Here is a 27,940-nt window from a genome sequence, read left to right as displayed (position 1 = left end):
CAGCTCTGCTATTCAGGAATCTTGTAACCTTGAATAAAGTCCTTATCTTTTTGTTTGTTTGTTTGGTTGGTTTTTTTGTTTTTTTGAGATGGAGTTTCGCTCTCTTTGCCCAGGCTGGAGTACAATGGCATGATCTCAGCTCACCGCAATCTCCGCCTCCCAGGTTCAAGCGATTCTCCTGCCTCAGCCTCCTGAGTACCTGGGATTACAGGCATGTGCCACCACACCTGGCTAATTTTGTATTTTTTAGTAGAGACAGGGTTTCTCCGTGTTGGCCAGGCTGGTCTCAAACTCCCGATCTCAGGTGATCTGCCTACCTCGGCCTCCCAAAGTGCTGGGATTACAGGCGTGAGCCACCATGCCCAGCCTAGTCCTTATCTTTTCTATGCTTCAATTTCCTTGTTGTGAAATGAAGACAGTAACAAATCCTGTTATGTAGAACTATTCTGGGGATTAAAAGAAACCATAGGTAAGGCACTTAGCACAGTATAGTTAAGGCCCAGTAGATACTACCCCTAATACTGGTGAGATTATAATTATAATAATACAGGCCAGGTGTGATGGCTCACACTTGTAATCCCAGCACGTTGAGAGGCCAAGGCAGGTGAATCATTTGAGCCCAGGAGTTTGAGATCAGCCTGGAAAACCCCATCTCTACAAAAAAATGCAAAAATTAATCAGGCATGGTGGCACATGCCTGTAGTCCCAGCAAGGGGTTGGAGTGGGAGGACTGCCTGAGCCTGAGAGGTGGAGGCTGCCGTGAGCCATGGTTGCACCACCACACTCCAGCTTAGGCAACAGAGAAAGACCCTGTCTCAAAAAAAAACAGAAAAAAACCACACACCACGTTTTGTATGTTATATGTATTACATACTGCATTCTCTTTTGGTTTTTGTTTGTTTGTTTTTGTTTTTTCTTGAGACAGGGTCTCACTCTGTTGCCCAGGCTGGAGCGCAGTGGCATGATGGTGGCCCACTGTAACCTCTTCCTCCCGGGTTCAAGCAGTCCTCCGGCCTTAGCTTCCCGAGTAGCTGGGACTGCAGGTGTGCACCTCCACACCCGGCTAATTTTTGTGTTTTAGTAGAGACAGGGTTTTGCCATGTTGGCCAGTCTGGTCGTGAACTGCTGACCTCAGGTGATCGGCCCACCTTGGCCTCCCAAAGTGCTGGGATTACAGGCGTGAGCCACTGCACCTGGCATACATACTGTATTCTTATAATAAAGTAAGCTAAAGAGAAGAAAATGTAACTTAAAAAGTTATAAGGAAGAGAAAATATATTTACTATTCATTAAGTGGAAGCAGATTATCATAAAGGTCTTCATCTTTGTTGCCTTTACATTGAGCAGGCTGAGGAGGAGGAAGAGGAGGGGTTCCTCTTGCTGTCTCAGGGGTGGCAGAGGTGGAAGAAGTGGAAGGGGAGGCAGAAGAGGGATGCATGCTCATTGCAACATTAAGGAAACATATTATAATTTCTGTCTGCCTTTGCTCTTTCATTTCTTTAAAAATGTTCCTATATAGTACCAATCCTTCCCCTGTTTGCTTTGGTTTCAGTGCTGTATCATAGAATGGTCCATGTCATAATAGAAGTTAAAAGTAGTCTTGAACCTTTCTGCCAGATTGTCTAATGTCAGTTTGTTTGCTGGCACTGCTGCTGCTTCTATGTCTTCCTCATTGTCTGGCACTGGTTCGGAAGCATTCATCTCCATCAAGTCGTCTTCTGTTAATTCCCCTGCTGTGGTGTTTGCTGGCTCTTGAATTTCTCCAAGATCCATATCTTGAAATCCTTCACCACTGCCACCATCTCCCCACCTTTATTCTATATCCATAATCTCTTTTATGATTTTCTCAATTGTCTTATAAATCCTGTGCAGTCATGTACATCTGGACACAGCTTTGTCCAGCATCAGTTTATTGTTTTAGGCTTGATGGCTTTTGCACTTTTTTTTGTAACTCCCGTGGCATCTTCAAGGGAATAATCCTTCCAGACATTCATGATGTTCTCTCTATCAGAATTCTCTTTTGTAGCATTGACAGTCCTTTCCATAAAGTACCCTGTATAATGAGCCTTAAAGGTCCTCATGAACTCCTAATATAGAGGCAAAATTAGAGACGTGTTTAGGGGCAAGTAGACCACTTCAGTGTCTTCGATGTTGAACTCATGGGGTTCTGGGTGGCCAGTGGCACTGTCCAATATGAAAAGAACTTTGGCAAGGTACTTCCTGATTCCAGGGACAAAGCATTGATGGAACCAGTCCAGAAAAGGGGTTCCCACTGGCCAGCCTTTCTTTTACAACCAGAACACTGACAGCTGGTGTTTCTTCTTTCCCTTCAAGACCAGGGGTTAACTTTATAGACAGGGCAGTGCTGATCATGAACCCGACTACATTTGCACAAAAGAGTAGAGTTAGCTTATCCCTTCCTGCCTTAAATCCTGGTACTCATTTCTCTTCCTTACTAATAAATGTCCTTTGTGGCATTTTTTTTCCAGAAGAGGGCACTTTCATCAGTTATTTGAAACCTTTTCAGGCAGATATCGTTTCTCCTCAATGATTTTCTTAATGGCATCTGGGAACTCATCATCTGATGCCTCTTGGTCAGCAGAAACTGCTGCTTCTGTTATCTTGATATTTTAAAAGCCAAACCTCTTTCTAAAATTATCAAACTATCCTTTGCTGGCATTAAATTTCCCAGCTTTAGATCCTCCCTTCCATTTGCTTTAAGTTGTCATATAATACTTTGTTTTTTCTTGAATCATATAGGTATGCCTTATAGCAATCTTGCACCCACATAAAAACTACATTTTCAATGAGATAAAAAGGTATTTCTCAAAAAGCACAGGGTTTTCACACTTGCTGGCGTAGCTGCAGTGACAGCTTCACAAATTTCTTTTTCTTCTTTCACAATGGCCCTTACTCTGGATTCATTTATCTGGAAATGGCAGGCAACCACAGTTACAGACCTCCATCTGCAGTACATGTTCAGCAATTCACCTTTTGCATGTAATATCATGACTTTTCTCTGCTTCTCGGGAGTACTTACAGCATCACTAGTGGCACTTTTTATAGGTCCATGATGTTATTCAAGGTTTACAGTATTCCACTAAACACAATGAAAAATGCACAAGAACCACAAAGATCACTTTTTACTGTAATATATAATTTTCTGACAAAGCAAATGACTTACTTGGAGATGATTAGTGTCACAATACATTTTTTAAGTGGATTCTCACAACATTTGAGCTCACTGCAGTAGCAACAGGAGGTGGCTACAAAATCATTTTTTTAATAAAGTTATTACACCAGTATACTGCACTATAGTTCACTGCATTCAGTTGTGATTTAATACTGCTTTTTTTTTTTTTTTTTTTTTTTTTGAGAAGGAGTTTCGCTGTTGTTGACCAGGCTGGAGTGCAGTGGCGCGATCTCGGCTCACCGCAACCTCTGCCTTCCAGGTTCAAGTGATTCTCCTGCCTCAGCTGGGATTACAGGCATGCGCCACCATACCCGGCTAATTTTTATTTTTTTAGTAGAGACGGGGTTTCACCGTGTTGATCAGGCTGGTCTCGAACTCCCAGCCTCAGGTGATCTGCCCACCTCAGCCTCCCAAAGTGCTGGGATTACAGGGATGAGCCACCGCACCTGGCCTGATTTAATACTGCAGTTTTGATAAATTTAACTCTTTATAATAGGTTTGTGTGTATTTTATGATATACTATTTCATGATATAAATAATAAAATAGGCTAGTATCTATAGGTGTCTTATGCATTCATGACATGTCTCTTTCTTAATTTTTTTCATATTTCTAGGCTATGCAGTTTGTGTGCTAGTTTTTTTCAAATTGTCACAAATCTCCAAAAATTTTCCAATATATTCATTGAAAAAAAATTGTCAATGAGTAGACTCGTGCCGTGCAAACCTGTGTTGTTCGAGGATCAACTGAACGCTTATTATGGTTAAACACTATTACTACTACTGTACACAGAGTAATCACTACTTTTCTCCACTCACTGTCTTCCCATCCCGAGAGCCTTCTTAACTTCACTTGCAGTCCCTTGTCCCTAGAATTAATACTCCAAATCTTCTCTTAACTAAATCCTTTATTTTCTTCAGGTTTCTTCTCAATTTACCTCTACAGACCACCCTATCTGTTATCTTGCCCTACTCCCCTTACTCTATCATAATATCTAAAAATAGGCTGGGTGCTATGGCTCACGCCTGTAATCCCAGCACTTTGGGAAGCCGAGGCAGCCGGATCACTTGAGGTCAGGAGTTTGAGACCAGCCTGGCAAACATGGGGAAACCTCATCTCTACTAAAAATACAAAACCTAGCTGGGCATGGTGGCGGGCGCCTGTAATCCCAGCTACTCAGGAGACTGAGGCAGGAGAATCGCTTGAACTCAGGAGGCGGAGGTTACAGTGAGCCAAGATCGTGCCACTGCTCTCCAGCCTGGGCTACAAGAGCATGACTCCATCTCAAAAAATAAAATAAAATAATTCATTTTAATTGTAGCACTTAACAATGTCTGAAATTAGAATTTTGCATACTGACTACCTCCTTCAATAGGATGTAAGCTCCTTAAGAGTAGAGATTTCAGCCAGGCGCCCTGGCTCACCACCAAGCAACAAGAGCAAAACTCCGTCTTAAAAAAAAGAAAGAAAAAGAATAGACCGTTCTTGTTAACCACTATATTTCTCAGACCCTAGAACAGTGCCTAGAATATTTAGGTACAGAGTAAATGTTTGTTGCATGAATAAATGAATGTAATCATTAAATGGAATAATAGATCAAAAAATTACTTTATGTGGGCTGGGCATGGTAGATCATGCTTGTAATGCCCACCTTGGGCACTTTGGGAGGGCGAGGTGGGCGGATCACCTAAAGTCAGGAGTTCAAGACCAGCCTAGCCAACATGGCAAAACCCCATCTCTACTAAAAATACAAAAATTAGCCAGACATGGTGATGGGCACCTGTAAGCCCAGCTACTTGGGAGGCTGAGGCAGGAGAGTCATTGAACCCAGGATGTGGAGGTTGCAGTGAGCCAAGATTGCGCCATTTCACTCCAACCTGGGTAACAGAGCAAGACTCTGTCTCTTAAAAAAAAAAAAATAGGCCGGGCGCGGTGGCTCAAGCCTGTAATCCCAGCACTTTGGGAGGCCGAGATGGGCGGATCACGAGGTCAGGAGATCGAGACCATCCTGGCTAACACGGTGAAACCCCGTCTCTACTAAGAAATACAAAAAATAGCCGGGCGAGGTGGCAGCGCCTGTAGTCCCAGCTACTCGGGAGGCTGAGGCCGGAGAATGGCGTGAACCCGGGAGGCGGAGCTTGCAGTGAGCTGAGATCTGGCCACTGCACTCCAGCCTGGGCGACAGCGCGAGACTCCATCTCAAAAAAAATATATATATATATATATAAAAAATATATATATTTATGTAGTCATAAAGAAGAGAAATGGGAATGGCTGCTTTTTTCTGCTTACACTTTAATCATTACATGGTTTTCTTTTCCTTTTTTTTTTTTTTTTTGAGACAGAGTCTCTGTCACCCAGGCAATGGAGGTGCAGTGGTTCAATCTCAGCTCTGCAACCTCCACCTCCTGGGTTCAAGCAATTCTCCTGCCTCAGCCTCCCGAGTAGCTGGGACTATAGGCATGTGCCATCACACCTGGCTAATTTTTGTATTTTTAGTAGAGATGGGGTTTCACAGTGTTGGCCAGGCTGGTATCGAATTCCTGACTCAGATAATCTGCCTGAGTCGGCCTCCGAAAGTGCTGGGACTACAGGCGTGAGCCACCACACCCGGCCCATTGTGTGGTCGTCTAAAGAGACTTGTGAGCCATAAAAAATTATTTAAATGCCTTATTTTTACTTGGCAAGTAGTGAGTATTGGCTAATGCAGTATCACTTCACTGGACTGAATATCTTGTTTCTTTTTTTTTTTTTTTTTTTTTGAGACAGTCTTGCTCTGTCACCCAGGCTGGAGTGCAGTGGCAGGATCTCGGCTCACTGCAACCTCTGTCTCCCAGGATGAAGCAATTCTCCTGTCTCAGCCTTCCAAGTAACTGGGACTACAGGTGTGCACCACCATGTCCCCCAGCTAATTTTTGTAATTTTTTTTTTGTGTGTATGTGTGACAAAGTCTCGCTGTGGAGTGCAACGGTGCGATCTCGGCTCACTGCCTCTGCCTCCTGGGTTCAAGTGATTCTCCTGCCTCAGCCTTCCGAGTAGCTGGGATTACAGGTGCCCACCACCATGCCTGGCTAATTTTTTTGTATTTTTAGTAGAGACGGGGTTTCACTATGTTGGCCAAGCTGGTCTGGAACTCCTGACCTCAGATGATCCACCTGCCTTGGCCTCCCAAAGTGCTGGGATTACAGGCGTGAGCCACCGCGCCCAGCCTATGTTGTTTCATTCCAAAGGAGAAGACTATTGTTGAAAAAAATCAGCCGGGTGAGGTGGCTCATGCCTGTAATCCCAGCATTTTGGGAGGCCGAGGTGGGCGGATCACCTGAGGTTGGGAGTTCAAGACCAGCCTGACAAACATGGAGAAACCTCATCTCTACTAAAAATACAAAATTAGCCGGGTGTGGTGGTGCATGCCTGTAATCCCAGCTACTCGGGAGGCTGAGGCAGGAGAATTGCTTGAACCCGGAGGTGGAGTTTGCAGTGAGCCAAGATCACGCCATTGCACTCCAGCCTGGGCAATAAGAACGAAACTCTGTCTCAAAAAAAAAAAAGAAAAGAAAAAGAAAAAAATCCAGCATAGCAAAAAAATCATAAATGAAGAAGAAATGTTAGAAAAGTACCTAAATTTTGTAATCCCAGCTCCTCGGAGGCTAAGGCAGGAGAATTGCTTGAACCCAGGAGGCAGAGGTTGCAGCCAGCCAAAATTACACCGTTGCACTCCAGCCTGGCAGCCTGGGGGACAAGTCTCAAAAAAAAAAAGAAAGAAAGAAAATTACCTAAATTTAAAGCAGAGTAGATATAGTGACTAGGAAGTCAGTGACATATGTGACATATTTGTGAACATTAAAGATATCCCGGACAGATGAGGCACATAAAAATATAGACAAAATTTTCAATTCACATATAATAGTGTGTTTTATCATTCTTTAATTTTGTGGCTTTTTTTTCTTTGTATTTTTCTTTTTGCTTATCTTCTCTTTTAATAAATAATTTTTTAAATTTTTCTTTTTGAGACAGAGTTTCACTTTGTCTCTCAGGCTAGAGTTCAGTGGCCCGATCACGGGTCACTGCGGCCCCAACTTCCTGGCTTAAGCAATCCTACAATTTCCATCAGCGTCTTGAGTAGCTGGGACCACAGGCATGTGCCACCATGCCCTACTAAATTTTTAATTTTTTGTAGAGACGGTGTCTCCCTATGTTGCCCAGACTGGTCTCAAACTCCTAGGCTCAAGCAGTCTTCCCATTTTAGCCTCTCAAAGTGCTGGGATTACAGGCATGAACCACCACACCTGACCTCAATAAAATTTTGTGGCATTTTAGCAGAGAGGATCATGGGGTATGTAATGGAAAGAACATGGATCTGATGCCAGAAACCCTAGGTTTGTGTCCAAGCTCCATGCTTACTAACTCTGTGACCTGAGTCTGAAGTTACTGAGTCACTAGTAGGGGTACTAGTAGCCTTCTTTTTTTTTTTTTTTTTTTTTTAATTGAGACGGAGTCTCGCTCTGTGGCCCGGGGTGAAGTGCAATGGCACAGTCTCGGCTCACTGCAACCTCCACTTCCTGTGTTCAAGTGATTCTCGTGCCTCCGTCTCCTGAGTAGCTGGGATTACAGGCATGTACCACCATGCCAGGCTAATTTTTGTATTTTTAGTAGAGATGGGATTTCACCATGTTGGTCAGGCTAGTCTCGAACTCTTGACCTCAAGTGATCCACCCACCTCAGCCTCTTAAAGTGCTGAGATTACAGACCTGAGCCACTATGCCTGGCCACTAATAACCTTCTCAGTGGATGGCTATGAGGATTAAATGAGATAATATACGGGAGCATTCTTTGTTACTATGAAGTATTTTTTTTAAAGGCTGTAAGATCTCTTTCAGCCTTCATCAGAGTTCCAGTTTTGTGATAATTCAGATTCCTCATTTATTTAGTGGGAAGGAGAACTATGACTGAATAATAGGTTATGAGTTCTCTGCTGACAGATGCTTGTTTTATATCCCATTGCACTTCACATGGAGCTGACGTAGGTACCCAATAAATATTTGTGGGAATAAAGGAGAGGCTGGTGAAAACAGTACCATTTTTCTCCCTGAATAAAGCACAAAAGAAGGTGACTATTGTTGAGTGAGTGACTGCTCTTCACACAGAAATATACTATAATCAGTTTTCATGCTTATTTTCTTTAATGTAAAATTTAAAAGCCCATAAACTGTTAATATGATAGGGTTAGTTAATGGGCTGTCTCTAAAATATATCTGAATTTAGATTACCAGATTGGCCAGCCAGTTATAGTTTCCTTTTCTCATTTCCAGTAAAATGTTTATGGATTTTATTTATTAATAGAGAGAATAGTCTTCCTATCTTATAAGGTTAGGAGAATACCTCTTCCTATAGAAATTTAATGTCAAGGCCAGGTGCAGTGGTGCATGCCTGTAGTCCCAACTACTCGGGAGGCTAAAGCAGAAAGATTGCTTGGGCTCAAGAGTTCAAGACCAGCCTGGGCAGTACAGTGAGACCTCGTCTCTAAAAAATTAAAAAAAGAAAGAAATAGAAAGTAGCCAGTGGGGCCAAGTGCGGTGGCTCACGCCTGTAATTCCAGCACTTTGGGAGGCCAAGGCAGGCAGATCATGAGGTCAGGAGTTCGAGACCAGCCTGACCAACATGGTGAAACCCGTCTCTACTAAATATACAAAAATTAGCCGGGTGTGGGGCGCGCGCCTGTAATCCCAGCTACTCAGGAGGCTGAGGCAGAAGAACCGCTCGAACCCAGGAGGCGGAGGTTGCAGTGAGCCAAGATCACATCATTGCACTTCAGCCTAGGCAACAGAGCAAGACGCTGTCTCAAAAACAAACAAAAAAAATAACCAGTGTACTGAAAAAGTGTATTTAAAGAGCTTAGCTAGGCCAGGCACAGTGGCTTACGCCTATAAACCCAGCATTTTAGGAGGCTGAGGTGTGTGGATCACTTGAGTCCAGGAGGTTGAGACCAGACTGGGCAACATGGCGAAACCCTGTCTCTATTAAAAACATAAAAAATTGATGGCGCATACCTGTAGTCCCAACTACACAGGAGGCTAAGGTAGGAAAATCACCTGAGCCTGGGGAGGTTGAGGCTGCAGTGAGCCGTGATCATGCAACTGTACTTCAGCCTGGGTGACAGAGCAAGGCCTTGTCTCAAAAACTAAAAATTAAAATAAAAAAAAGAGCTTAGCTAATAATTCTTGGCATTATACTGATAGACATTATACTTTTCCACACCTCAGTTTTTCTGGTTATAGAAGGATAAATCTCCATTTTGTCCTTATTAAGTCAGAGAATATATAAAACATGTAATTTTTTATTTCTTTAAATCCTCTGAGACTTTACAAAGAAAATAAAAATGATAGTGAAAATTTCTTTTTTCTTTTTTTTTTTTTTTTTTTTAAAAGGGTCTCGCTCTGTCACCCAGGCTAGAGTGCAGTGGTGCAATCTTGGCTTACTGCAACCTCCACCTCCCTGGCTCAAGCGACCCTCCTACCTCAGCCTGCCGAGTAGCTGAGACCACAGGCGAAATTCTCAGATTATTGCATATTTTGGTTAAAAACAGCTTTATAATCTATATTAGTGTTTCATTTACTTCATTTATCATATTGATTGTTTTTAAAAAAAAAATTTCATTGTTTCTTTTCTGTGCCTATGCTTACCCACATATTGACTCTTTTTATATACCCAGGTGCTATACTTGTATTTTTACCAGGACTAGCAGAAATCAAAATGCTTTATGAACAGCTACAGTGTAATTCTCTTTTCAACAACAGACGTAGTAATCGGTAAGCTAATAGCTTTCTATATTCTTAATCATCCATTGCAGTTACCTGTAAAGATACCACCCTCTTTGGACCCTGGAAGAGTGCGACTCTTCGAGCATACATTTGTTTCTGCCAGCTGGAAATGAACAAACCTATTTGCTGCAGGAAATCAGTTATTCCCCTTTTATTAAAGAAAAATATTGACCAGGTGTGGTGGCTCATGCCTATAATCCCAGCACTTTGGGAGGCCGAGGCGGGTGGATCACCTGAGTTCAGGAGTTCGAGACCAGCTTAACGAATGCAGAGAAACTCCATCTCTACTGAAAATGCAAAATTAGCCAGGTGTGGTAGCGGGCGCCTGTAAACCCAGCTACTCGAGAGGCTGAGGCAGGAGAACAGCTTGAACCTGGGAGGCGGAGGTTGCAGTGAGCCGAATTCACACCATTGCACTCCAGCCTGGGCAACAAGAGTGAAACTCCGTTTCAAAAAAAAAATTCTCTTCACATAGCATAGTGACTCAGCAAATTTGCATGTAATTTTAGATGTCAGAGCCCCAGAGAGTGGGGGAGGGTGGGGGAAAGGCAGCGTTAGTAACAACAAAGAAGTCCTACCATTATAGGAGAAAATCATCTTCAGTAGTTCTGATTCCAGGAGCAAGACACACTAGGTGTGTTTTCATATTTAAGAAGAGAACTATTTGACAAATGAACACTCCCTAAAAATGTAAGAATGAAGTTTCTGAGGTTACATCATTGTTATCGCCTCTCTTCTCTCTCTCTCTCTCTCTCTATTTTTTTTTTTTTTTTGAGACGGAGTCTCGCTCTGTGGCCCAGGCTGGAGTGCAGTGGCATGAACTCGGCTCACTGCAACCTCCGCCTCCCAGATTCAAGTGATTCTCCTGCCTCAGCCTCCCAAGTAGCTGGGATTACAAGCTCTTCTCTGTATTTAAAGGAAGAATGATTCTTTGCTGGTTAGTTTGCACTAGGCTTGTTGCTTGTAGAATATCAATTATTTATTCCTCCTCATTATTTATTACTGAATTACACTCCAGCATTTTTCCCAAGTTGGTATGAGGTTTTTGGTTCCTAGAACTAAGTAAATATTTTGTCAAAATCAGAAAGGACTTTACCATTTATTTATTTATTTTTATTTTATTTTTTGAGACAGAGTCTCACTATTGTCACCCAGGCTAGAGTGCAATGGCGGGATCTCAGCTTACTGCAACCTCTGCCTACTGGGCTCAAGTGATTCACCTGCCTCAGCCTCCCAAGTAGCTGGGATTACAGGTGCCCCCCAACACACTTGGCTAATGTTTGTATTTTTAGTACAGACGAGGTTTCACCATGTTGGCTAGGCTGGTCTCGAACTCCTGACCTCAGGTGATCTGCCCCCCTCAGCTTTCTAAAGTGCTGGGATTACAGGTGTGAGCCACTGCGCCTGGCCAAGACTTTACTATGTAGAAAAGCTGGGCTCCGAGTACAGATTGTGGAGAAGTTGCTAATACCCGAAGTCATAGTAGAAATTCACCCACTGAAATCCAGTTTCAGTGCTATGTGCTAGAATACTTCATGTGCTTTTATTTTCTTCCAGATGTGTTATTCACCCACTTCATTCATCGTTATCCAGTGAAGAGCAGCAGGCTGTGTTTGTAAAACCTCCTGTAGGAGTAACTAAGATTATAATTTCCACCAACATTGCTGAGACATCCATAACCATCGATGATGTTGTCTATGTCATCGATTCTGGGAAAATGAAAGAAAAGAGGTATTCCGTCTTGTGGTGATGTAAGAGAGGGGCTAAAAATGCTTCATTTAGGGAGACACAGTTGTTAATGGCTAATGCTATTAAGCTATATGGGTTACTGTATGAAAAAATACTTTATGAAAACTGCACATGGATGCGTGAGTGATTCTGTAGCCAAGAGCATGGAGCTTAACATCAAATGAGGATGAAAAGTAATGAATTGCTTTTTCTCTCTTTTTGTCATGTGATTTTATATGTGCTTGTATGAAAAAGGGTTAAATAAAGAAACTGTGTAGTTTGGGAAACTCTGCACTTGATGCCACTTAAATCAGCACTAGCTGCTCCTACCAGGGACTCAACTATCCCAGAATATACAGGGCACTGTGTCCTTCTGCAGGAGGAAGGTGGTTCATCTATTCTGTCCATGCCAAGCAGTCTTGGCCACATTTTTATAAAATGACTCAATTTTGTATTTTCTTTTTCTTTATAGATATGATGCCAGCAAAGGGATGGAAAGTCTAGAGGACACTTTTGTGTCTCAAGCCAATGCTCTACAAAGGAAAGGCCGAGCAGGCCGTGTTGCATCTGGGGTCTGCTTCCATTTATTCACTAGCCATCACTACAATCACCAGCTTTTAAAGCAACAGCTACCAGAAATACAAAGAGTGCCACTGGAACAGCTGTGTCTAAGGTGACATCTGGTTTTTTGTGTTTTGCTTCCAAAAGGTCTAAATGTTTCTCACTCTATTAAGTTCCATGTTTTCCTTTTACTTCTAGAAGATATTTGGCTAAGAATGACTGCCAATAATCTCATTTATTTGCAAAGAAAAAGATCCTTAGTGTTACCTTTACCATTCCTTTTAAATTTCTGCACATAAAGATCTCTTACATTGCAGAGCATGGCCCTAAAATAGAGCTTAAGAATATATATGTAGGGCTGGGCGTGGAGGCTCACAGTTATAATCCCAACACTTTGGGAGGCTGAGGGTGGATCACCTGAGGTCAGGAGTTCGAGACCAGCCTGGCCAACATGGTGAATGAAACTCCATCTCTACTAAAAATACAAAAATTAGCTGGGTGTGGTAGTGCACGCCTGTAGTCCCAGCTACTTGGGAGGCCGAGGAAGGAGAATCTCTTGAACCCGGGAGGCAGAGGTTGCAGTGAGCCGAGATCGCGCCACTGCACTCCAGCCTGGGCAACGGAGCGAGAATTGTCTCTAAAAAAAATAATAAATAAATAAAATAAAAATGAAATTTAAGTAAGTGAATTACTGCCAATTCATGTCTTAAAGTGAACTACATTAAGTGAGAAAAGGCAAGGTACCAAAAATATACATGTTAATAAAAATGTGAAATTGTATGTTTATAAGTTGGCAACTTAAAAAGGAGCTGTATGTGAAGTAAATAAAATTTTATGTATGTTACACTTTTCTTTAAGTTGCTGATATTCATAATTTGTTTTTTTAAAATGAGAACTCTTTTTCTGGATGAAGTTCATAATTTAAAACACTAGTTTTTGAAGAGCTATCACAAGGCAGGACACAATGCAGATTAATTTTATAAACAATGACTGCAACTTTGGGCCAGGCGTGGTGCCTCATGCCTGTAATCCCAGCACTTTGGGAGGCTGGGGCAGGCAGGTCACCTGAGGTCAGGAGTTCGAGACCAGCCTGGCCAACATGGTGAAACCCCATCTCTACTAAAAAAATACAAAATTAGCCAGGTGTAGCGGCACAGACCTGTAATCCCAGCTTCTCAAGAGGCTGAAGAAAGAGAATCACTTGAACTTGGGAGGTAGAGTTTGCGGTGAGCCAAGATCACACCATTGCACTCCAGCCTGGGCAATAAGAGTGAAACTCCATCCCCAAAAAATAAATAAATAAATAAATAAATAAACAATGATTGCACCTTCAGATGTGCGAAGGAATAAGTGGATCATTTAAAATTTTTTAATAAATGCCTTTAATTGTATAGCAGTCAGAACTATCTAAGCTATTCATGTCCAGTTTTTTATTATGGTAAGAATACTTAATATGAGATCTACCCTCTTAACAAATGTTTAATTTTACAACACAGTACTGTTAACTATAGGCATAATGTTGTACAGCAGAGCTCTCAAACTTACTCATTTTGCGAAACTGAAACTTTATACCTATTGGACAGCAACTCTCCATTTTCCCCTCATGTCCAGCCCCTGGCCAACCATTCTACTCTCTGCTTCTGTGAGTTTGACTATTTTAGATACCTCATACAAGTAGAACCATCCAGCATTTGTCTTTTTGTGACTGACTTATTTCACTTAACATAATGTCCTCAAGGTTTCATCCATGCTGTTGCATATTGCAGAATTTCTTTCTTTTTTAAGCCTGAATAGTATTCCACTGTATGTATATATACTGGACTTTCTTTATCCACTCATCTGTCAGTGGACATGTAGGTTGTTTCCATATCTTGGGTATTGTGAATAATATTACAGTGAACACAGGAGTGCAAGTATCTCTGCTCTGCAAGATTCTTTTTTTTTTTTTTTTTTTTTTTTTTTTGAAACAGAGTCTTGCTCGGTCGCCCAGGCTAGAGTGCAGTGGCGTGATCTTGGCTCACTGCAACTTCCACCTCCGGGTTCAAGTGATTCTCTGCCTCAGCCCCCTGAGTAGCTAGGATTTCATGTGTGCATCACCAGCCTGGCTAATTTTTGTATTTTTAGTAGAGACTGGGTTTCACCATGTTGGCCAGGCTGGGCTCGAACTCCTGACCTCAAATGATCCACCTACCTCAGCCTCCCAAAGTGCTGGGGTTACAGACGTGAGCCACTGTGCCTGGCCTCTCTGCAAGATTCTGACTTCAGTTCTTCTGGGTGTATACTTAGAAGTGGGGTTGCTGGATCATATGGTAGTTCTATTTTTAATTTTTTGAGGAATCTCTATCCTGTTTTTCATAGTGGCTGCATCATTTTACGTTCCCACCAACAATGTGCAGGGTTCCAAGTTTTCCACATCCTTGCCAGCACTTATTATCTTTTGTCATGAACTCTATATCATAATTCGATCCCACCATTAAGGAAAGAAGCATTTTGAAAGTTTATAGAGAGAATTTTATTCTGAATATGAGTAAGTTTCAGAATCTGAAAGGGCTTCTGTGGTTTATTGGTAGAAGTAGAAAACACGAGATTTTAAAAATTTGTATTTAAACTTGTCAATTATTCTCACTCACAAGAAATTATTCCTCTGTGTCATCCCACCAGAAATAAAATTGACAAATTGTTATTTTGTTGCCTTTTCAGAATTAAAATTTTAGAGATGTTTAGTGCTCATAATCTCCAGTCTGTGTTCTCTCGGCTCATTGAACCTCCACACGCCGATTCTCTTCGTGCCTCAAAAATACGATTACGAGACTTAGGAGCATTAACTCCAGATGAAAAACTGACCCCTCTTGGGTATCACTTGGCCTCTCTGCCTGTGGATGTGAGAATTGGCAAACTAATGTTGTTTGGATCCATCTTCCGCTGTTTGGATCCTGCTCTCACCATTGCTGCCAGTTTGGCTTTTAAGTCTCCGTTTGTAAGTAAACAACATTCATCTAAACTGGAGTCTCTGAGAGGACGACCATAGGTCTCTAAGGGGACCATGGAGGAATCAAGGGCATGTGAGCCCCCTAAAAATTTGCTTGTGTGTTAGATGTGAATTTTTTAGGGCACATCTGCATGGGAGGGAGAAGGTCAAAAATAAATTTCTGAAAAGACAAAGACAAATAAAACAAATAAAACGAACAAAAAGATTTTTTAGGGAACAATGTCATCCAATTTGTTCTTTATTTCATTACTGTCTGCTCTTTATTCTTTCCTTCTTTCTATTTACTTTAGTTTGCTCTTCTTTTTCTAGTGTCTTAAAGTAGAAGGTTAGGTTATTGTTCTGAGATCTTTCTTTTTTATGTAAGCATGTGCAGCTCTCAGTTTTTCTCTAAGGACTATTTTAGCTGTGTCCCATATGTTTTGGTTTTCCTTTTCATTCATCTCGAAGTATTTTCTGATTTTTCTTTTTATTCTCCTGTGACCCTTTATTATTTAGGCATGAGTTGTTTAATTCTATATATTTGTGAGTTTGCAAAATTTTTTTCATTATTGATTTCTAATTTCAGTCTATTGTGGACAGAGAACATATTTGTGCTATTTCAATCCTCTTTAAAATGTATTGAGCTTTGTTTTATGGTCAAGCATATGGTCTATCCTGAAGGGTGTTCCACGTATACTTGAGAAGAAAGGATTTTCTGCTGTTAGGTGGAGTGTCAGTCTGCCTTTTTTTTTTTTTTCCTTCTTCATTTAAAAAAATCTTTTTTACTGGTCCTTTCATGATAAGCAATCTGCCTTTATTTTTTTTATTTTATTTTATTTTTTTTTGAGACGGAGTCTGGCTCTGTAGCCCAGGCTAGAGTGCAGTGGCCGGATCTCAGCTCACTGCAAGCTCCGCCTCCTGGGTTCACGCCATTCTCCGGCCTCAGCCTCCCGAGTAGCTGGGACTACAGGCGCCTGCCACCTCACCCGGCTAGTTTTTTGTATTTCTTAGTAGAGACGGAGTTTCACCGTGTTAGCCAGGATGGTCTCGATCTCCTGACCTCGTGATCCACCCGTCTCGGCCTCCCAAAGTGCTGGGATTACAGGCTTGAGCCACCGCGCCCGGCCTCTGCCTTTATTTTTATCGTGGCTTATTTTATCTAGTTAGGGGAATCAGTGGATGTATTCATTTTCTTCAGTTTTAATGTTATATGTCATCGAATTATAAACTCACAGATCTGCAAAAAGATCTTAGTCCAGCTCCCTGACTTAACAACAAATTATAAACCAGCTGGTCCAGTGGTAGTGAGTTATCTCAATTGATTGTTGAGACTTGACTAGTCTTTAAAAAAAGAAAGAAATGATAAAACCAAGAACCCGAAGAGGTGACATAACTTGCTGGGGGTACACAGTATCAACCTTGTGAACAGGACTTCCATTGCCTTTTCCCAAATCATCTAAACCAACCTCTCACTGACCATTTTCTTTTATTGGAATCAAGAAAGACTCATTCGAAATGTTGATGTCTGGTGTGAGGTTCCATGGTATAATGGTGAGCATTCTGGACTCTGAATCCAGAAATGTTGATGTCTCCCTTCGTTTAGTGATCTGAAGAAAAAACAAAAGAAAAGAGAGAGAGAGAAGAAATGTTGATGTCATCCTTGGCCAAAACTGAGCACCTGTCCTTTGCTGGACTCTGTAAACATAATATTAACCTCCCACGTGCAATCCTTTTCCCACTGGCCTGTCTAAAAAGGAAGGAATTTTACTTTCAAGTAGAAACTAAAATTTTACTGCTGTTATATTAGTTATAAGATATTTAAATATACAAAAATTAGAAGCACTATGGTTGGTTTAGAATGATTTTCAGTGGTGTTGCAGCTAGGGCATTGGTTTAGATTGCCATGAGAAACTACTGAAGCTCATGCTGGTGTTTTTAGAGCCTGAGAAGGCAGAGAAATGTCATTGGATTAATGAATTAGTATGTGTAAAGCGGTGAAAATTTACTTCCCTGCTGATTTTACACATTTGTAGGGAAAAGGAAGACCTGTAAACATTTGTAATAAAATAAGAGGATTCTTCCCAGTGTAGATTTGTAAGTAAAACAATAAATAAGAGTAAAACACTAGTGTGGGTATAGTAGCAAGGGAGATTCAAACGTAGAAGATGAACAAGAATCTGTAAAATAAAGAACACAGATAACAGAATGTTAGGTTTTAAATGTAGCTTTAGAATGAGTGGCTCTTTGATGACTCTTGCCACTTGGAACTAAAAGACCCAGAAGAGCTTCTTTTGGGTGGGCAGGTAGACTCACAGAGCAAAGACTGTGAGCTTGCCATTTACCATCATAACTGCCTTTCATTAGCTGACCCACTGATTACACTTTTCCACGCAAAATCCTTTCCCAAGGCATCTGGCTTTAGCAATAGGAAAATGCCATTTGAAACCTCAGATAAAAAGTGTCCTGTAGGACCTGGGGTGTGGTGGCTCATGCCTATAATGCCAGCACTTTGGTAGGCCGAGGTGGGCCAATTGCCTGAGCCCAGGAGTTCAAGACCAGCCTGCACAACATGAGACTCCATCTCTACCGAAAATTTTTTAAAATTCGCTGGCATGATGGGGCACACCTGTAGTCCCAGCTACCAGGGAGGCTGAGGCAGGAGGATTGCTTAAGCCTGGGAGATCAAGGTTGCAGTGAGCTATGATCGCACCACTGCACTCCAGCCTGGGCAACAGAACAAGACCCTGTCTTTAAAAAAAAAAAAAGTGTTCTTTAAATCTGATTTTCCTCCCTCCTTTAGGTATCTCCCTGGGATAAAAAAGAAGAAGCTAACCAGAAAAAGCTGGAATTTGCATTCGCAAACAGTGATTATCTGGCCCTTCTACAAGCGTATAAGGTAAGCATATGACCTAATAGCTTTGTTTTATTCCATGTTGGCACTAAAGACTGAGTAAGTTCAGTTTGATTTTCTCCAAAATTTAGGGATGGCAGCTAAGTACAAGAGAAGGTGTGCGTGCAGGTTATAATTACTGCAGACAAAACTTCTTGTCCGGAAGAGTTCTGCAGGTGAGTTGTGTCTGTGGCTTTTTCTTCATTTTGTATTAGAGTAGCTCACCAGAGGGTGCTGCGACTTTATCTTATGTGTCCTGTCTTAACATTGCAAATGTTATTTCTGGAGTATATTTGGCTTTACCAGCCGGGTAAAATGGACTCCTGCACTGTGATATCAGGCTTTCTGTGCTGAACCTTTCCACTGACCTCCTTTTCCTCTTTGTGGTGAATTTTTGTTTACTTATGTGGAGGATAGGGTAGAACATAGGCACTCTGAAGATTGCTGCTTACTGGAAGTCAGTTTTTTCAGTAATTACACCAGGGATGCTTTTTCATTTGTTTGTTTGTTTGAGGCAGAGTCTCCTTCTGTCACCCAGGCTGGAGTGCAGTGGCGTGATCTCGGCTCACTGCAACCTCCACCTCCCAGGGTCAAGCGATTCTCCTGCCTCAGGCACCTGAATAGCTGGGATTACAGGTGCATGCCCCCATGCCCAGCTAATTTTTTTGTGTTTTTAGTAGAGATAGGGTTTCACCATGCTGGCCAGGCTGATCTTGAACTCCTGACCTCATGATCCACCCACCTTGGCCACCCAAAGTGCTGGGATTACAGGCGTGAGCCACCACGCCAGGCTACACCAGGCATTCTTAACTGGAATCTCTGAGCCCCTGAAATTGTATACAAAATTGTATGCTTATGCATGTGTGCGTTATTCTGGAGAGACGGACCATAGCTTTCATCAGCTTTTCAGAGGGGTCCATGGCCATCTCTAATCCCCTTACCCTCTCCCCAAAACCAAAGAACTAATACTGAACCAGATTTTGTTATTTTTCTTACATCTATCAGAACCTACTAAGTATACAAGAAAATGTTTAGCCGGGCTTGGTGGCTCATACCTATAATCCCAGCACTTTGGGAGCCTGAGGATTGCTTGAGCCTAGGAGTTTGAGACCATCCTGGGAAACATGGCAAAACCCCATCTCTATAAAAAATACAAAAATCAGCCAGACCTAGTGATTTGGGCCTATAATCCCATCTACTCCAGAGGCTGAGGTGGGAGGATCACTTGAGCCTGGGAGGTCAAGACTGCAGTGAGCCATGAACGCCCTACTGTACTCCAGCCTAGGCCAACAGAGGGAGATCCTGTCTCAAAAAAATAAAAATTAAAAATGTCTTATCTTCTGTATAATGTAGAGACAGGGCTTCTGTCCCCTGTTGCAACAGTGTTTTATGTGCCCTTCCAAAGTGGGATGAGGCCAGGGACTATGGCTCACGCCTATAATCCCAGCACTTTGGGAGACCGAGGCAGGCAGATCACTTGAGGCCTGGAGTTCAAGACCAGCCTGGCCAACATAGCAAAACCCCATCTCTACTGAAAATACAAAAAATTAGCTGGGCGTGGTGGCTCATACCTGCAATCTCAGCTACTCAGGAGGCTGAGGCATGACAATCACTTGAAACCAGGAGATGAAGGTTTCAGTGAGTTGAGATTGTGCCATTGCACTCCAGCCTGGGCAACAGAGGGAGACTTTGTCTCAAAAAATAAATAAATAAATAAATTCCAGAGTGGTATGAGAAGTCAAAATAATGATGGCACACATCTTTGCAAAGCATATTTTACTCAAAGATTTTGGGGCCCTGCACAGTGGCTCATGCTTATAATCCCAGCACTTTGGAAAGCCAAGGCAGGCAGAACCTTTGAGCCGAGGAGTTCAAGACTAGCCTGGGCAGCATGGCGAAACCCCGTCTCTACAAAAAATATAAAAATTAGCCACACGTGGCCGGGCGCGGTGGCTCAAGCCTGTAATCCCAGCACTTTGGGAGGCCGAGGCGGGCGGATCACGAGGTCAGGAGATCGAGACCATCCTGGCTAACATGGTGAAACCCCATCTCTACTAAAAATACAAAAAACTAGCCGGGCGTGGTGGCGGGCGCCTGTAGTCCCAGCTACTCGGAGGCTGAGGCAGGAGAATGGCCTGAACCTGGGAGGCGGAGCTTGCAGTGAGCCGAGATCGCGCCACTGCACTCCAGCCTGGGTGACACAGCGCGAGACTCCGTCTCAAAAAAAAAAAAAAAAAAAAAAAAATTAGCCACACGTGATGGTGTATGCCTGTGGTCCCAGCTACTTGGGAGGCTGAGAATCAATAATCAAAGGAGGGGTATTTATATGTACAGGGTAATAAGAAATATTTTCTCAAGTCATTAAGATGCTTAAATATAAGATGAGGATATTTCTTTTAAATTATATTTCCTACTAAATTTATTTATTTATTTTTTGTTAGGCTATGTGTAGATTTTGCTGTGACTTATGAGGTCCATCAAACAAGAGTTGTGTCTTTTCACTAAACTCCAGCTTAGATTGTAGGATTTTTTTTTTAAGATTTCAATTAAAACCTTGTCATGAAATAGAAACTGTGGTATATTTAACTCCTAGTTATATTATAGTTATCCATGTACACTTGAGACATTCCAAGAAAATACTTAAACCATCATTGAGAGACAGGGTAGTGTTGCTTAGCTTTCAGTTCCTTAAATGATTATTGTCTCCTTCTCTTTGTCTGATATGCAGCCCATGTGAGAACAGTAGCCACAAAAGAAAGAAGTTTGTACTTTCTTTCTCACATTTGTGCTCAACCACTAAAAGGAGTGTCTGAATCTTAAACCACAGCCAGGCGTGGTGGCCCACGCCTGTAATCCACCACTTTGGGAGGCCAAGGTGGGTGGATCACCTGAGATCAGGAGTTCGAGAGCAGCCCGGCCAACATGGTGAAACCCCCATCTCTATTAAAAATACAAAAATTAGCTGGGCATGGTGGCACGTGCCTGTAGTCCTAGCTACTCAGGAGGTTAAGGCAGGAGAATCGCTTGAACCCACGAGGCAGAGGTCGCAGTGAGCCGAGATCGTGCCACTGCACTCCAGCCTGGGCGACAGAGCAAGACTGTCTCAAAAAAAAAAAAAAAATCTTAAACCACTTAATGATGTCCCTATTCCTAGGAAAAGATATGAGCCAGCAAGACCATAAGGAAAGAGAAAGAGGAAACATTCTGCTGAGTTCCACCGAGAGCACAAACCACTCTAGGCCTGAGTAAGGAACTGAGAGGACAGGAGCAGCAATGCAAGTAGGAAAAGCTAGACAGTAGACAGTGCCGCAGCACTTGGAGTTGGAATTCCAGTCAAAACCAGCCGCATTTTTTGCTGTCCTAAGAATTTCGTGGAAAATCAGGCCTACCCAAAATCCAATGAAAGTGTTTAAAATTGTAATCTAGAGTGAAATAAATGATCCTTGGATTTACTGAATTTTTGCATTTCTGCATAACTGTTTCACTCTGCCTGCCAGTTTGTGTAAGTGAAATCTGCTTCTTGGAAATGACCAGACAAGATCCTCTTCCTATCTGAGTGATGAATCCGCTTGAGCCTCATTGCTATCCCCTGAAATAATGCATTTTCGTAGTCACTCATTTTTGTAAGACTTAACACTGTTATGCTGATGCCCTTGCTTAAAGGTTTTTCCACTTCTTTTAGGAAATGGCCAGCCTCAAACGACAATTCACGGAGCTGTTATCGGATATAGGGTTTGCAAGGGAAGGGCTCAGAGCAAGGGAAATTGAGAAAAGGGCCCAAGGAGGAGATGGTGTCTTAGATGCCACAGGAGAAGAGGTAAAGAATGTGGAGTTGGTTCTTGTTTCTCTTTGATTAGCACCTAAATACGATCTTAACCTGAGAACACTTGTAGACATTCTTCACTTAAGCCTTATGAGCAGTGGGTTAATGGCATTCTTGATTTTCTACTTTGCGCAAATAAATAGCAGCTGACCTGGCACAGTGGCTCATGCCTATAATCCCAACACTTTGGGAGGCTGAGGCAGGTGGATTGCTTGAGCTCAGGAGTTTGAGACCAGCCAGAGCAACATGGTGAAACCCCACCCCCACCCCCATCTCTGCAAAAAAATTAACCAGGCATGGTGGTGTACCACCTGTCATCCCAGCTACGCGGGAGGGTGAAGTGGGAGAATGATCTGAGCCCAGGAAGCAGAGGTTGCAGTAGGCTAAGATTGAGACACTGAACTCTAGCCTGGGTAACAGAGCTAGACCCTGCCTCAAAAAAAAAAGAAAAAAGTATAAAAAATTGTTTTTAAGTGTCAGCTAACACTCATAAGAATAGAGGGGGCTGGGCACAGTTGCTCATGCCCACAGTGGCTCATGCCTATAATCCCAGCACTTTGGGAGGCCAAGATGGGCAGATCACCTGAGGTTGGAAGCTCGAGACCAGCCTGACCAACATGGAGAAACCCTGTCTCTACCAAAAATACAGGCATGGTGGCACATGCCTGTAATCCCAGCTACTCGGGAGGCTGAGGCAGGAGAATCGCTTGAACCCGGGAGGCAGAGGGTGTGGGGAGCTGCCATTGCACTCCAGCCTAGGCAACAAGAGCGAAACTCCGTCTCAAAAAAAAAAAAAAAAAAAAAAGAATAGAAGGTTTTCTGCTCATGATTGCTGTTGTTTTTGGTTTTTAAATTTCATGCTGCTTCTTGATAAATTCATAAAAGGTAGAATAGACTTCCGGTAGAATTTTCTTAAATCAGGCCAGCATTTTTTCTAACACAGGACAGTTTTTTTCTATAACTATAGGAAGAGCACTTCTGTAAGATGAACCTGATGCCCCTGTGTTCCAAGTGCAGTTAGCACTTCCTGGAAATTCTGAACATCTCATGAACCAGAATTTTTTTCTCCATTTATACCTCGGAACACTGGCTTTGTAACTGCTTTGCAAAAGTCTAGAAAGTCATTGTAGGCTCCTTGGAATGGGTCCAATGTGACTGTGGTCCAGTAGATTTGTTTTTTACTTAGAAATAGTTTTTCTAGCAAAGAGATAGAAATTAGATGCTCTTTTTTGCTTTAAGGTAGAGACCAAATATAATAAAATGGTAAATTCTACAGCACAGACATAACCATATTAGAGCCAGACACAGTGGCTCACGCCTGTAATCTCAGTACTTTGAGAGGCTGACACAGGCAGATCACTTGATGTCCAGAGTTAGAGACCATCCTGGCCAACATGGTGAAACTCCGTCTCTACCAAAAATACAAAAATTAACTGGGCATAGTGGTGCACGCCTGTAATCCCAGCTACTCGGGAGGCTAAGGCAGGTGAATCGCTTGAACCTGGGAGTCAGAAGTTGCAGTGAGCCGAGATGGCGCCACTGCACTCTGGCCTGGGTGACAGAGCAAAACTCCGTCTCAAAAAGAAAGAAAAGAGGCCGGGCATGGTGGCTCACGCCTGTAATCCCAGCACTTTGGGAGGCCGAGGCAGGCGGCTCACCTGAGGTCAGGAGTTCGAGACCAGCCTGATCAATGTGGAGAAACCCTGTCTCTACTAAAACTACAAAATTAACTGGGCGTGGTGGCACATGCCTGTAATCCTAGCTATTTGGGAGGCTGAGGCAGGAGAATCACTCGAGCCCAGGAGGCAAAGGTTGCAGTGAGCCGAGATCACGCTACTGCATGCCACCATGCCAGCCTGGGTGACAGAGCGGGACTCCGTCTCAAAACAAAAGAAGAAATAGCCATATTACTTGTTAATTAATGCTGTACTTTTCTCATAGGCAAACTCAAATGCTGAGAACCCCAAGCTGATATCAGCAATGCTGTGTGCTGCTTTGTATCCAAATGTAGTGCAGGTAACAAAACATTTTTCCTAGATCCTTCCATTTTTTGTTTGATTTGTAGCCAAGTGATATAAGTTAAGATGTGCATATTAATCATCTTAAAGAGATATATACACATGTGTACGCACACACACACCCTTTTAAACTTAGCATACGTTTTCACTCCTTCAGTTCCCCAAATCTGTTGGGATACATTATTCAATAACACATTTATTGTATAAAATTTTTAATCCTTCTGACATATGATATTCCAAAAATTAAAATAGACATAAATGTCAGTCGGCCAACCTATATGTAACTAACTTTCTATGTTAGTTGGAAACTTGATTCAACTACAGTTTATCTTATGCCCTCTACTCTGGACTAAAAGTAAATAGCCAGGCATGGTGGCTCACGCCTGTCATCCCAACACTATGGGAGGCCGAGGTGGGCAGATCATGAGATCAGGAGTTTGAGACCAGCCTGGCTAACATGGTGAAACCCCGTACCTACTAAAAATACAAAAACTAGCTGGGCGTGGTGGTGCGTACCTGTAATCCCAGCAACTCAGGAGGCTGAGGCAGGAGAATTGCTTGAACTCAGGAGGCAGAGGTTGCAATAAGCCAAGACCATGCCACTGTACCCCAGCCTGGGCCACAGACCGAGACTGTCTCAAAGACAAACAAACAAGTAAATAATAAGGGCCAGGTGCGATGGCTCACGCCTGTAATCCAAGCACTTTGGGAGGCTGAGGCAGGCGGATCACCTGAAGCCGGGAGTTCGAGGTCAGCCTGACCAATATGGAGAAACCCCATCTCTACTAAAAATACAAAATTAGCCAGGCGTGGTGATGCATGCCTGTAATCCCAGCTACTCAGGAGGCTGAGGCAGGAGAATCGCTTGAACCCAGGAGGCGGAGGTTTCGGTGAGCCGAGATCACGCCATTGCACTCCAGCCTGGGCAACAAGAGCGAAACTCTGTCTCAAATAAAAATAAAAAATCAGTGCTTTGCCATAAGACTACCTGTGGCCAGACTACTGGAAACGCTACCTGAGTGTGCTCTTGGACTTTTACCTGAGTTTTGATTATTCATCCCTAACAAGGCACCATTTTCCCCAAAGAGTTTGAATTTGGCAGAATACTGAATCATTTTTCAAAGCCTTCACTTTTTTTATTAAATCCTCAGTTAACGTCTGACTGATTTATGGCTCATTTTCTGCTTAGCACTTGTATGCTTTTTAAACCATTTGAAATGTACTTTTAAAAAATTGTTTGTGCTTTGTAGTGTGGTTATGAAAGGGAAAAAAAGTCATTTGGATATAGATTTACTGGTTTTGCTATCATACTCTAGTAATGTAAGGTCTTACCGTTGGTGGAAGCTGGGTGAAGGGTACAAGGAACTCAGTACTATTTTGCCACTTCCTGAGAGTCTATAATTATTTCAAAATAAAAAGATTATTTAAAAAAGAATGTGGGGGCCAGGAGCATTGGCTCATGCCTGTAATCCCAGCACTTTGGGAGGCTGAGGTGGGCGGATTGCTTGAGCTCAGGAGTTTGAGACCAGCCTGGGCAACATGGCAAAACCCTGTCTCTAAAAAAAGAAAAAAGAAAAAAGAAAAAGAATATGGGGAAAAAATCATGTGGAGACTTAAAATGTAGAAACAAAGAACATAAATGTGGGATAAGAAGTTTTAGGTAACAATATAGTTTTGAGGCTAAGCCAAAAAGGAAAAAGTGATGTATCTGACTGTATATCTAAGAACTCATCAATAAGAAAGACTTGGGCCCTGCTCTGTCACCTGCCATTGCTCCCCAGGCCCCGAGTGGTTCACGGAGCAATAAAGACAGATTTCAGGTGCCAGGAACTTGCACCTCCAATCCCAGATGCTATGTTCAGCAAAAGCTCCGTGGTTCTGGCCTACAGTGGCGGCCTGGACACCTTCTGTATGTGGCTCAAGGAACAAGGCTATGACATCATTGCCTATCTTGCCAACATCGGCAAGAAGGAAGACTTCAAGGAAGCCAGGAAGAAGGCACTGAACCTTGGGCCCAAAAAGGTTTTCATTGAGGACATCAGCAAGGAGTTTGTGGAGGAGTTCATCTGGCCAGCCGTCCAGTCCAGTGCACTGTATAAGGACCGCTACCTCCTGGGCCCCTCTCTCCCCAGCGTCTGCATCACCCGCAAACAAGTGGAAATTGCTCAGCAGGATGGGGCCAAGTGTATGTCCCACAGTGCCATGGGAAAGGGGAATGATCAGGTCCAGTTTGAGCTCACCTGCTACTCACTGGCCCCCCAGATTAAGGTCATTGCTCCCGGGAGGATCCCCAACTTCTACAACCAGTTCAAGGGCCACAGTGATCTGATGGAATATACAGAGAAACATAGGATTCCCATCCCAGTCACTCCGAAGCACCCATGGAACATGGATGAGAACCTCATGCACATCAACTATGAGGCTGGAATCTTGGAGAACCCCAAGAACCCAGCACCTTCAAGTCTCTACATGAAGATCCAGGACCCAACCAAAGCCCCCAACACCCCCAACATTCTCAAGATTGAGTGAAAAAGGGGTCCCCGTGAAAGTGACCAGCATTAAGGATGGCACCACCCACCAGACCTCCTTGGAGCTCTTCGTGTACCTGAATGAAGTCGCAGGCAAGCACAGTGTGGGCCATATTGACATCGTGGAGACCCGCTTCATTAAAATGAAGTCCTGAGGTATCTACAAGACCCCAGCAGGCACCATCCTTTACTACCCTCATTTAGACACTGAGGCCTTTGCCATGGACCAGGAAGTGCGCAGAATCAAACAAGGCCTGGGCTTGAAATTTGCTGAGTTGGTGTACACCGATTTCTGGCACAGCCCTGAGTGTGACTTTGCCTGCCACTGCATCGCCAAGTCCCAGGAGCAAGTGGAAGGGAAAGTGCAGGTGTCCATCTTCAAGGGCCAGGTGTACATCCTCTGCCAGGAGCCCCACTGTCTCTCTACAGTGGGGAGCAGTGAGCATGAACATGCAGGGCAATGGTGAGCCAGCCAGTCGATGCCACCAGTCTCATCAACATCAATTCCCTCAGGCTGAAGGAATATCATCATCTCAGAGCAAGGTCACTGCCAAATAGACCCCGGTACAATGGGGAGCTAGAGCCGCCTCACTTTGCAGATCCCCCAAGTACAGGCACTAATTGTTGTGATAATTTGTAACTGTGACTTGTTCTCTCTGGCTAACAGTGTAGTGGGGCTACCGGGCCCCAGCTTTGTTCCCTGGTCCCCCTGAAGCCTGTAAAAGTGGTCATCAAAGGGAAGGGTGGGGGGCAGCTACTGTGGGGAGCTATAAAATGACAATTTAAAAAAAGAAAAAGAAAAAAAGACTAAGGCCGGGCTTGGTGGCTCACATCTGTAATCCCAGCATTTTGGGAGGCTGAGGCGGGCAGACCACCTGAGGTCAGGGGTTTGAGACCAGCCTGGCCAACATGGTGAAACCCCATCTCTACTAAAAAATACAAAAATTAGCTGGGCGTGGTGGTGAGTGCCTGTAATCCCAGCCGCTTGGGAGGCTGAAGCAGAAGAATAGCTTGAACCTGGGAGGCGGAGGTTGCAGTGAGCAGAGATCCATCCTGGGCTACAGAACATGACTCTGTCTCAAAAAAAAAAAAAAAAAAAAAAAAAGACTAAATAAAAGATCTAATAGAAACGTGGGCAAAGGACATGACTGAACAGATAATACATACACAAAAATTATATTCAGTGTTACTAGTAAGAAGAAATGCAAATTAAAACAGCAAAGAAGGCCGGGTGTGGTGGCTCACACCTGTAATCCCAGCACTTTGGGAGGCTGAGGCGGGCGGATCACAAGGTCACAAGGTTCAAGAGCAGCCTGGCCAATATGGTGAAACACTGTCTCTACTAAAAATACAAAAAAAAATTAGGGAGGCGTGGTGGTGGGTGCCTGTTGTCCCAGCTACTCGGGAGGCTGAGG

The 27,940-nt window shown here is 43.1% G+C and overlaps 1 protein-coding gene and 1 pseudogene across 6 annotated transcripts in view; both read left to right on the top strand.

Annotated features, from left to right (window-relative positions):
* The window catches only part of DHX57 (DExH-box helicase 57), a 77,180-nt gene that overhangs the window by 37,550 nt on the left and 11,690 nt on the right, over positions 1-27,940 (top strand). For all 6 annotated transcript variants that reach the window (XM_021924766.2, XM_003908534.3, XM_009184029.4 and 3 more), the window contains 8 exons: positions 9,901-9,997; positions 11,567-11,740; positions 12,210-12,410; positions 14,999-15,275; positions 18,067-18,162; positions 18,249-18,332; positions 21,839-21,973; positions 23,921-23,995. In XM_021924766.2, coding sequence (XP_021780458.2) covers positions 9,901-9,997; positions 11,567-11,740; positions 12,210-12,410; positions 14,999-15,275; positions 18,067-18,162; positions 18,249-18,332; positions 21,839-21,973; positions 23,921-23,995 — 1,139 coding nt within the window. The remainder of the gene's footprint in view (positions 1-9,900; positions 9,998-11,566; positions 11,741-12,209; positions 12,411-14,998; positions 15,276-18,066; positions 18,163-18,248; positions 18,333-21,838; positions 21,974-23,920; positions 23,996-27,940) is intronic.
* Positions 24,868-27,395, top strand: LOC103876876 (annotated as a pseudogene).

Source organism: Papio anubis, chromosome 14 (genome assembly GCF_008728515.1).
Source record: "Papio anubis isolate 15944 chromosome 14, Panubis1.0, whole genome shotgun sequence".
Taxonomy (NCBI): domain Eukaryota; kingdom Metazoa; phylum Chordata; class Mammalia; order Primates; family Cercopithecidae; genus Papio; species Papio anubis.
This window is presented reverse-complemented; position numbering and strand designations above follow the sequence as displayed.